This window comes from Sinocyclocheilus grahami, unplaced genomic scaffold, assembly GCF_001515645.1.
Source record: "Sinocyclocheilus grahami isolate Dianchi unplaced genomic scaffold, SAMN03320097.WGS_v1.1 scaffold1836.1, whole genome shotgun sequence".
NCBI lineage: Eukaryota > Metazoa > Chordata > Actinopteri > Cypriniformes > Cyprinidae > Sinocyclocheilus > Sinocyclocheilus grahami.
The window spans coordinates 120,095-132,106 of record NW_015507015.1 but is presented as its reverse complement, the minus strand read 5'-3'; the positions used below and the strand labels follow the sequence as shown (position 1 = coordinate 132,106).

At 38.4% G+C, this 12,012-nt stretch overlaps 1 protein-coding gene across 1 annotated transcript in view; it reads right to left on the bottom strand.

The window, feature by feature from the left end:
- Positions 1 to 3,068: 3,068 nt before the first annotated feature.
- LOC107572936 (SH3 and PX domain-containing protein 2A-like) overlaps positions 3,069 to 12,012 on the bottom strand; it is a gene marked incomplete at its 3' end in the record, with an annotated part of 83,304 nt that continues 74,360 nt past the window's right edge. The window contains exons 7-9 of the mRNA XM_016259377.1: positions 7,544 to 7,672; positions 4,769 to 4,882; positions 3,069 to 3,152 (exon numbers count right to left, since the gene is read on the bottom strand). Coding sequence (XP_016114863.1) covers positions 3,069 to 3,152; positions 4,769 to 4,882; positions 7,544 to 7,672 — 327 coding nt within the window. The remainder of the gene's footprint in view (positions 3,153 to 4,768; positions 4,883 to 7,543; positions 7,673 to 12,012) is intronic.

The following is a 12,012-nucleotide window of genomic DNA, read 5'->3' as shown; positions in this document are numbered from 1 at the left end:
TTCCCTCGAGGAACTAGGGTTACATATGTAACCTGAGACGTTTTTAAACATAAGATTTTGAAGAACTGATCACAGGCATCCCCTTTTGAGTTCCACAGAAGAAAGTCATAGTGTGGATAGATAAAGACAAACAGGAGTGAGAGATGTCAGGGTAAAAATGTAAGAGACAAAAAAAATAAAAAATAAATGCCTCAAAAACACATTTTCCACCAGTCAGCAGTATTTTCATGGAGGACTATTCTGGATGGTGGAAAAAGTCAGTTGGGTCCAGAACACACTACTTCAGTTTTGCATGCACTTGTGGAGCACGTGCCAACAAAGGCATTTTCTCCCTCAGCCTCTGTGACCTATAAACCACAGCGATATGTTCAAAATAGTTCAAAGAGAGAGAGAGAGAGAGATTACAGACACAGATCATTCTAGCTATTATATTGATCTTTCCGAAACTTGCTTGCTTTATTTCATGCAAGCTAACCAAATGCCTTACTGGATCCTGCAGGCTCTGTCTAAATCTGAGCTGTTCCCGCTGCTGATTTCTACGCTTTCTTAACACTTCACCCAAAAATGAAAATTCTTCATTTACTCACCCTTTTATCTTTCTGAACCCTTGACAACTGTCATTTTTCCATATAACAGAAAAGGAGAAGTTTAGAAAAAATATGCTAATGTGGCTGATTGAAAGTTAATGGAGACCATGTTATTTCAAGCTCCAAAAATGACAAAAAGGACCATGCAACTTTTTGTGCTATATTCCGAGTGTACTTCAGCCATACGATAATACTGCCTGAGGAAAAGACAGAAATTTAAGTCATTATCCACTTATAAAATATTCAACATCATGACTTTGATGGTGCTTTCATGGTGTATTTTTGTTATTTCTGGAGCTTCACAGCTCCTGGTCCCCATTCACTTTATGGAAAAGAGCAATATTGCCTAACATCTCTTTCTGTGGAATATGGAAGCGCAATACCTAAAAATTTTAAATGAAATAATACTGGTTTGGAGCATTAGGTTGAGTAAACAACAGAATTTTTATCAAGACTCAAATGTATTTTGTAAGAACTTGCTTAGTTGCAACTGAGGATCCAATGGCTCTGCAGTTTTGAAACCATTGCGTTACAAAATGTGTTTTTTTTTATCCAAGATCATTAGTGTCTTTCAAGCAACCTCTCTGAATCAGTCACTACCTCTGACCTGTTTTGAAGGTTGCAATTTGTGTTTATGAAGAAACGTTCCCTCTGAAACCACTGGCTGCTCTTTGTCTCCGGATCATCCGTGGTGCTCTCCGACTCATTAGTATGTATACAGTAAAAAAAATAACAGGATTAAATGCAGTCACACACAGCGAGCCAATGACCTACTTCCACACTTTCCACTGTGAGTTTCCAACAACTTCTCCTATGATGCAGAACAAAGTAAGGGAAAATAATGAGGAAAAGGCAGCCACCGAGTTACTGTAACAGTGTCACATTTAATCTGAAACCAGATTTTTTCTCCAAATCCCTATCAAAGTCCCTATCAAAAGAGAAGAGAAAAACAATCCATGTAAAATTTGACCACGATTTCATCCAAAATACCAGTTAACAGGGTTATTAGTGGTGGTGGTTTCTGAAGGACAGACATTTGAACAGACTTATTAAACTTAACATAACTCATCCCATAAGATCAGGGATTACATATTTTCACCCAGTCCCATTCATCCACCTGCCAACACAGCATGGAAAAGCTCTTAGCATGTGCTTCCACCAATTCCAGATCCAGCATGCTCTAGCGCCATGTTCATGGTGTCCATAGCATGTTAGCACACTCCAAGAGTACACAGACGGAAAACTGCGGGAATTACAACTCTAAAGCTTGGAGGTCCATTCCATGACTCAACATGAAACGGCGGATCTCCAAGGAGACTCCTCACCATACAAACACACATTTCCACCAAAGGTCTAGACATTAATCCTCATTTGAGGTCTGGGTGTTTAGAATCAAACACTGTGATTTTGAAAGGTCAAACCTCATGCATGATTCAACTCATCCTCTACCTCGAGTTTAGAGTTTATGCACTGTTTATATCAATTATTTGACATGTAGCCAAACTGCAGGATGCCAGATCTGACTAAATTCAGCTGAATTCAGCATTCCGAATTCAACACTATTCTATCTTTGGCAGAACACCAACAAAGATTTTAAATAATGTTTCTGTCTATTCAATGGAAGTCAGTGGGGGTCCAAACAACATGGGTCCTCATTGACTTATGTTGTATTGACAAAAACATTCTTCAAGATTTTGCTGGTGCTCTGAATGCCATTCGGGTTTAGAATGGCATGAGGGAGACATCCTGACCGAATTTAGATTTTTGGGTGTACTATCTCTTTAAATTGTCTTAACTGGCAAAAGTTACTTAGTCAGTAGGCTTTAGAATAAAAGTATAAAGATCAAGCTGGCTGACATTAATTTCTGGTCCACCAGCTAAACCAGCACCAAATCAGTACTAACTAGCATAAACCAGACTCTTTGCAAATTTACAGATCTTCTTTATGCACCAAGAGCTTGTAACACTCCAAAGAGAAAGGAAAAAATGAAATCGCATCATATGACCCCTTTAAGAACAAGATTCTGGAACTCTGTACTCTAATGCCATACATGAAATTTCTAATCTAGATATCGGACTACAATATTTCACAATTACTATATTGTTCTAAACCAGTCATCTTAAAAATAACTAATTGGCTTCCTTTTAAACCCGTTTTCTTCATCTAAAAACACACTTAATTATCTCCTTTTACATTCATGCACATATAATCACAAGCAGAGACATAAAGCCAAGTATAATAAAGATTTTATGATGACTTGCATATGAAACAGGCCACCCAGCATGCTTTGGGAGCCAGATCCTGAAGTTGGATCCAGAAAGAGAGTTTAGGTTTCTAAAGAGTGTATTTGTGTGCGTTTTGAAGCTAATCACTGTGTAAACCTGCACAAACACACAAACGCACCATGCAGATTGGTCACACACGTGAGTGCTTGCATGTGATCAGTCTATGCAGGCAGGCGTGATTGCATGTGCGTTCACCTCGACTCTGTTGGCGGTTGACTATTCCCCCTAGCGTCCATCTCCGGTCAAGCCTCTTCAGATGAGCTTTACGTCTCTTAGTAACTGACACGGATGAATGAAGACAGCGGAAAGAGAACAGAGACATGACAAACTCAACAACTCAAGAGGAACACTGGTATTAGTGTAATGAAGACATTATTACATGAAAAAAAAGAGTTGTGTGATTGGTTAGGAGGGGGTTCTTGGCTTGAACAATGATGGCAAAGCAAAGGAGGACTTTAATATTACACGTGTTATTAGATTGTAGTGGCGCACGTTAAACTGTGTGATGGTAAAGTCTAAAAAATGTATGGTGTTTTAAATTTTTATTGTGTTACAGAATGGAAACTTCATATACAGTATTTTACAAAGGTTTTTACCACTTATCAACTCCATAGATTAAATTAAAAAAACAAAAAAAACAAAGTTGAACTAAAGATGGTCTAGTTCAAATAAAGTTCAGCCTGAAAAAAAAAACTGCAGCTACATCCAGAAATGAAGCCGTTGTGGCCACACGGGAAGGTAAATTAACCCTTGGGGATCAATAAATTGTGTGCATGTGTGAGGATGTATCGATCTATCTCAGACAAAGATGGTGGCAAAAGCTTTATCTCCTAATCTTACACATTGAGTCTTTCAGCGGAATACATTTCAAGACGCAGCTAAAAATGTTGTTGGCTGAGACAGGAAACTCAACCCAGGAAATGCTGATGGCAGCAGATGATAGACATTAGAGGAGGACATATTTATAATGTGACGGTTCTTTATGTGTGTTTAATAATGTGAAATAAATGGGTGTTTCTTCAACTTCTGACAATTTATGTTCCAAGTGTTGATTTTACTGAAGTTGACATGAATGTAAATTCACCATATCTATTTTGCAAATACATGTTATGGATCTTATGGTGAATGATTCAACCATGTAAATGTTTCGTTTCATTTCATCGATTCATTCATTCAATGATTTGAAAAATTTAGAAAATAGTACTTCATTTAGTGTGTTTATGATATATAAAATGCTAGCTATGAAGCAGGCCATTTCATTACGAAATGTTTAAGACCACTGTCATTTTAACCATTTAATGCTAAGAAATACAATACTAAAACTTGGTGGGAATTTTCATTAAATAAATAAATACTTTTAGAAAAAACTAACAAATTAATTCATTAAAAGACTCATACAAATAAATAAACACTGTCAGAAAAAAGCTAACAACTAAATTAGTTAATACAAAATTCGAATAAATAAATAAATTTCTATCTAAAGTTCACACGGCCAAAAGTTCCCATAGTTGAAGAAGCATTCAGATTCAATGTGGTGTTCAGGTATGCCACACTATTATTTATTATGTATAGATTCAAAGAAATAATAACCACACTTTCATTAAGGAGAAGAGAGCCTTCCTTCTTTCCGTCATTTCTCCTTCTGCAATCGATGATCTCTCACAATCCCAAAGCCCTCACCCCTTTCTCATAAACAAGTGGAAGTTGCTCAAGGAATATTTGGGATATAATATCCATTATGGATATTTCGGGTTCTAGGTGTTGATCGTTCAGTGAATGTGAAACAGATCACCTTATACTTGTGTTCAACTGGTCAAGATTTCTTGGGGTATAAGAGTGTTTGTGCACATGTTCAAAAGGAAAGTGTGAGAGAGAGTTTATTTAGTGTGTCCTACCTTCTCCAGATCTAGATGTTCCCAGGTCCAGATCATCTCTGGTGCCGCTCTGAGAGTCCAGGTATGTGGCAGGAACCCAGCCTTGTTCTTCAGCTGTGCTGACAAACCACCAGCCTACAGACACAACAGAAGAAAAAAAACATAAAATATTATTTTTTTTACCTAATACAGTGTCAAATACTGAGCTCTAATGATCCTTTCTTTTTTATAGAAAGACTATATTTACAAAAATAAAATGATGCCTCCATGCTTTGCAAACAAACACTAATGCACAAACATTTGGTTTTCACTAATCTGATGGGAGGCAATGTTTTGGCTCCAGTCATGCTCACAAACACACTCTCTCTGGTGTTATTTAGTTTTAGGCGATGTGTTTATGAATTCTGTGCACTTCCTGTGTACCATTTGCGATCAATTAGACCTGACACTATCATAAATATCAAAACGGGTGGACATGGTTTTATTTGTATGCACAGTCCAACTTGAGGTAGGTTGGATGGGTCTAACATCTTCTTAGCAGCTAACATGATATGTTTTATGAGCTAATATGTGTGTGCTTGTGTGTTTTGGGCCAAAATAACCTCATCAGTTAAATGTATGTCTTTTGGTTCCTCCTTCATGTGTCTGAATAAGTGCTGAATTTGTTAAATGTAGTGTCAGCAGCACTATGATTTGTTTTTGAAATGTGGATTATTATGTGTTTCTTCACATTTCCACTATAACTCAAAGATGAACTTTAGAAACAAAGCAGCAAAAAAGATTGACAAAGAAAATGAGTGATATACCAAGAGAGGCCCATTCAACGTTCATGAGTAGTTAATTTGGGTAAATCATTTGGGTTTTGGAATTAAAATCCTATATTTGGCACACTCACATAAAAATGTAAAGCCGACATAAGTGAACGCCAATGGATGAAAATTCAAAACGGTTCTCCAGCTGAAACACAGATTCTTCTGAGCCTGTTGCCAAGGTAACAGAGTATTGCTGGCAAGCTGTTCATAACAGTGTGATGTCATAAGTCAGCAATAATCCAACTCTGACATCATAATAATACAGAAGCAGGTCTTTTGATAGAGCGCTAAGTGATTAACACCAAATGTTCTAAACACCAACGTGGGCCAATAATGATGTCAGAATACTATACACTCCAGAATACATTTATTCATCCACATCATACACCTCAAACGTGTAGCTACTGCCCCTTCCAGTGTCCTGTGGAAGCCACCTGCGGCCCTTTTTTTTTGGCGTAGGCCAGGGCTTCTTCAAAAGAGGACCAGCCTTTTTCGTTACTTTTTGTCACCTGGGCTGGGCTGGGCTTGCTTATTTGTTTTTTAATAACAAAAAACCCAAAAGTTATATTTATATTGTTATATTTTTAAAGGTTTTTTCACACCAAAAGTGAAATTGATAAGCCTTAGGCTAAAGGAAGTGCCTCATCCTTACTCGCAATTTCTCTCAACACGAGGACAGAGGTACAGTCAGTGAATAAATGTGAAAACAATGTAACTTGCGTTACTTATTCATTATTTATTAGCAATGAGCTACTAGTTACTTGAAAAAGTAATCTGATTACGTAGCCTTGCATTATTTGTAATGCATTACCCTCTTTACTCTATGATGGTCATAATGTATTCTAGCTCTGAGTATTCATCCAAAGGAAAAGCAAGAATGTTTCCTCTAGATATTCTGAAAAACTGGCCAATTTGTTGTCATTGCATAAAAAAAAATCTACAAAGTAAACACTTGTCTGAATTTACAGCATGAAAACAACAAAAGTCAATAGAACAGGCAGCAAACAAACTTCAAAATAAAGTGTCTCATAGAGAACGCCCATGAGACGGAGTCTAGACTAGACAAAGCATTATGTTTGAAACCAGAAGGTCAAGCCCTCTTTGAGTTGGTCTTACTCGATGATGTTATTAAGTTCAAATGGGTTTACTGGATAACTCTTGACAACTCCTCCTAATCCTCCCCACCCTCTTCCGTATGATTTAAGGGAAAAGATCAAATGATTACTCACAACAGTAAGATGCTAGTTTTTAAGAGCCTGTTTTTTATCATTGCTAGCTCTCTGGATGTGCAAACAACACTACGTTCAAATGTTTGGCAACCATGCAGAAATAGTTAATTGGAAGAGTCAATGTTCAATGTCTTCTGTACAAGGCTACGAGAAACGCTACCATGAACAGTTTGCACTAAGTTTGAACATTTACAGCATTAGCAAGAACATTTATCTGGGAAAACAGTAACTAAAGGGATAAAAACAACAATCAAGGATTTCTTTCTACACTTTCCATTGCTGTTGTCAGTCTCTGCATTCTGCATGAACTCTTATCGGTGTGACCCTGATCCATTAGCACACGTTTCAACCCCCAGACTTCTCATGCCTATCTCACAGACATTCCAGATCAGTCTGGCCTCCATCCTAGAGATCTATAGGGGGTTCAGGCCGACCAACCGCCAAGATAACTGGCCATATGACACCTCCAGGTGGAGCCAAGAACAAAACTGTGGATTTACAGGGAGAGGGGGATGTCAGAAGAAGAAACCAGGGGATATTAAGGACAAAGACCAAAGGAGGAGTTATACATCAAAGAGGAGGAATGTATCAGAAAAGACGTGGAGGCAAAAAACAAGACCCACTTGACATTTTGATCATTGAGCATCTGAAAGCATTCATGTGTGCAGGTGACTCTGTGTCTGTGTATACACAAGCTTTCACCAATAAAATCCACGTGGTAAGCCAATTAGCTCTAGTGTGTGCGAAGGACTCACCGCTTTCGCTCTTCTCGATTACATCCACCGTCTCTCCAGCCTTCAGGCCGATCTCCGAGTTCTCCTGCCGCTCGTAGTTGGCCACCACCACGTACTGCTCCAGCACCATGGGCTCACTGCTGTCCGGTCCTGCCGGCGAAGGGAAGAAACAGGCTGTCAGCCACCGTCCCGCCATCCCCGCACTTCCCCCGCCAACCCTGCTCTGCCAGCGACCTCCAGCTTGACCCCTGTACACCGCCATCCGCACTCCGCAGCCTAGTGCAAATCAAACTCCTGCTGACTGTGCATGCTCCGCAATGACGGGCCATTTAGACGAACCTTCGTCCTCGCTGGACGCGCATTTGAATGGGGGGAAAGGCAGATTACACAAAAACAAGGCGAGGTAGACTTCATTCAGGGACTCGAGAGCTCGATAGGGTCTTGGTGATGCTGGGTCTCCATAATACAGTGAAGGTTTTTGGGAGGAAGCAGGGAGGAATGTAAGGAAGGGAAAAGAGGCTGGGAGAGAGCTGTTTACAGTAGGGGATGTGACTTGCGAGTGGAGGGAGAGAAAGTTTTTCTTCAACAGACGAGCAAGAACAGGCCTCCCTCCCTCTCTCTCTTCTGCCCTCCCTTTCTCATTTTTCAAACTCTCTCTCTCTCTCCGTCCCTCCTCCCATCTGGCTGAAATGGGGAGAGAGAAAAACGCCAATCAGGGTAGACTGCTCTCCAAGCCTTAAATAGAAACATATGAGTGGGCCGAGTAAAGAGAGAGAAGCTGTGTTTATGTAAAACGCAAAAAGAAAGCATTTCAACTGGGGTTAAGCCACGCTCTCTTTCTCTATCCTTCTCTCTTTCTTTTTGTATTTCCTCTCACAATCTCTTTAACCAGTTCTTCTTCATCAATGACTTAAAGAGATCATTAGAAAATTCTATAATTATTTACTCAGCCTTATGTTGTCCTAAACCTGTATGACTTACTTTATTCTGTAAAACACAAGGTGAATTCCTATTTATATATATATATATATATATTGACTTTCTGCATAGTTACTAAAACTTCAAATGGTGTATTTGTACTTCTGAGAACTATTTTTGTAGTTTCTTATTTGCGCTTGAACTTCCAGCATCGTGTGGTTGTGTTCTCCCTGTTTTTCACATAGTGTGGTCTTCTGAAAACTAGAGGCTTTAAATAGGAAATATTTCAAATTTACTTACAGAAACATAAAATGTATCATTTTTTAACAATTTATCCAAAGAGATGGTGGGTGCATTTGCTGTACCTCATGCAAGCACATATAAGCATTTACTATGGTGTTAACATGTCTTGTTTGGAAACGAACCATGGATTATGTGCCTAATGTTTGTGAATACCATGGTATAAGAATATACTTTGATACTGGCATTTGAGGTTGTCACTGTCCCAATTAAAATTATTGAACCAAATAATGATGTTTTGTACAAAACTAAATTAACATAAAATCTGGTCTTGTATTCAGTCAACATTAAGCTGTCATGATGCCAACAGCGTATCTGTGTTGCTAGCGCAATGTGTTTTAACACTATGGGCTTTTAAATCAGGATTACTGGAGAATCCTTTGAGTGCAGACGCTCAGTGCTGTGAGAAGCGAGACAGTAGTTCTGTATCTTGTCACTATCACCATCGGTATGGAACAAGCTAATTAGCGCTGCCTCACACTTCATGGCGACATTACATGCTAACATGACAACATACTGTATTGCTCAACTGAATGCTTGCAGCTGTGCTGAAGTGAACTGTGAAATATAATTCTGACATTTTAACGGTGTTTGTGCCAATCGCAGAAATATTTCACTTCAATCTGACAGTCACCACAACATCACAAGGAACACAGTGCTAATTCCAAACTTTGCATCCATTTATTCTTATGTTTACTATTATTTTATATTTATGCTTTTGGATCTTTACAATCCCCAATCAGGCTTATTATTTTGCATTTTAGGCTCAAGTGTGTGCTTTCTGCAAATTGTTTTTTTACATTATTCATATCGGAATTGTGTTTGAGGAATGTTTAATGCTGTGTGCAAACAATCCCGCAACCTTATCATGTCTTGTTATAAAGTGCACACAAACAGTATTACTTTGTTTTAACATGTATATAGTTAGTATGTGACTACCTTGAAACCAATAACGGTGTTTCTTTTGATAATTGATGATAATAGCACTCTGCTCTTGTCCTAAACATGGTGTAAAACCCGGACATTTCCGGGGACAGCTCCAGTCGGGGACAGGACACCAAAAACCGGGACTGTCCCGGAAAATTAAGACGTCTGGTCACCCTATTTTTGACTAGCAATAAACAAGCTTACTAATGACATCTAATGACCAGCTGGGAAAAGTTAGAAACCACCATTCTTAAGCCGGATTATGAAATGTTTTTAGAAAGCACATGCACAAGCAAATGATATGTGTTACATAATGAGTGTGTTTTCTTTATTTTGCAGGAAATTGCCCAAATATGTAGGGTGTGTGTGATGATCATGGTGAAAACACACTCCACATGGGCTGTAGTTCTGTGAGCGTCAGCATTTATTTCTGAAAACAGAGCGCATTCTTTTCTGAAATGTTTATTTGCAGGCAGTCATCTGTAAGACTTCCCGGGAGAGCACTGAGGGGACACCACAAGCTCTCATGTCATGTTTTACATCCTCCGTTTTCACACTGAATGTCTTCCTCTTCGCTGCTGGCCTTACAACACCTATCCTAAATATTTCGTCTTCTAGCATAAACTATATAAGCCACAAGTAAACCTGCAGACCTCTAAGATCTGCTAAATGAGCTCTTGCTCTTAAAAACAAAGTTCCAGTTTTGGAATCAAAACTGAAGAGGTTTTTACATCCTTATGTAAATGTCTTAGGAGAACATTTTATGACTCTTTAGCAAGTTGAATTCCCATAGTCATGCCCATCCACACACCACTTGCTTACTGAATTGTCCCAAATTAGAAGCCATATTTATCTTTATATTAATTTCAAAATGTAATTTCTGGATTGCTTACGTCAGGCTCACTGTAATAACACGATTAAATCTGTGTATTATGTTACAGTTCCTAATGAAGTTACCAGCCAAATGGTGATTAATAGCATTTGACTAATTTTGATTTGGCGCTTGACGAGTGTTCATTTTGGACCCTGGGCAAGGAACTCTTTTAGGAACTGTACTTGTAAAAACTAGAAAATGACCACATTGAAGAGTTGCAAAAGGAAAAGTGACATGCACACACGTATATCGCATATCTACCTGAGGCCTCAGACTTTGTTGGACTGTCCTGAAGGCCATACATCCAAACTGAGGGCAGCGGAAAAGAGAGGAGAGAGGGAAAACAGAGGGAAAAAGGAGTATAAATGTTAGTCAGAAAAGAGTGGAAAAAGACACAACAGCCAGCACTCCATGTTTTCATCAAAGCGGCAAAACCCAGCCAAAAGTAACAATTTATATGCACTGCAGTACAGCTCACTTCCTTCAAATCTCTGACTTGTGCACAGACCATTAGCATTAGCTTTGAAATTAACGTTATTCCTAAAGCAATTTCCTAATGATAGGAATCTTTAAATAATTTGATACAAATATAAGAAATTACATACTTTATAGAAAATGAAGGCCATTTTTGGACCATTTAATAAATTTGTGATGTGAAATTGTTTTTCATCAAGCACTTTTATTATTTTAACTTTATTTTATTTCCATTGAAAAATGTCCATTACTGTAATGTGAATAAATGTCTCGCTCATTACTGTAACATGAATGAATATCTTGCTGTCAATTATGTTCTTTCTTTTTTATTAAAACCAATATAAATTCAATTTAGTGCATCATACTATTATGATGTCACTTAAATATGTATATTTATTATGTTTTCTTACAAATAGGCTTTATTTACGTGATGCAAAATCTTTCTGCAAAAGGCTTTTTCTTTTTTCTCAATACCCCGCTGCCTAACACATCTCACCAGCATCTTAACTGGATTTGCCAAATACCCCATACCGGATAAATGGCAAATAGTGCAGTGAACAGACAACTTAAGAGTTATTAAGCAAGGCACCATCTGGTTACAATACCCATAAAGCATCACATGGTGTTGAAAAACTGTGACTGTGTGTGTGTGTGTGTGTCTGCTCTGACAAATCTATTGCCTGGAAAGCAAGTATGTCTAAGTTTAAGGGTGTGAGGTCACAGCAGAGTTTCCTAATATCTTCTCTGTTATCACACACGCACACACAAACCAACGCACCTATCTCCATCAGGAAATTAAATGTCACATCACTATGGGTAAAAATATGAGAAGGCACTGGGGAGACGTCTCAGCTGACGGGAACAATTACTTTGTTTCTATAACTTATTTATTTTCAACACTTCAATGGACTCCCCACAAAGGCACGCATGACACCAAAAAATGAGGTGTAATTTAACCTCTGTAAACAATGCTATATTTTTACCCCACAGGACAAAC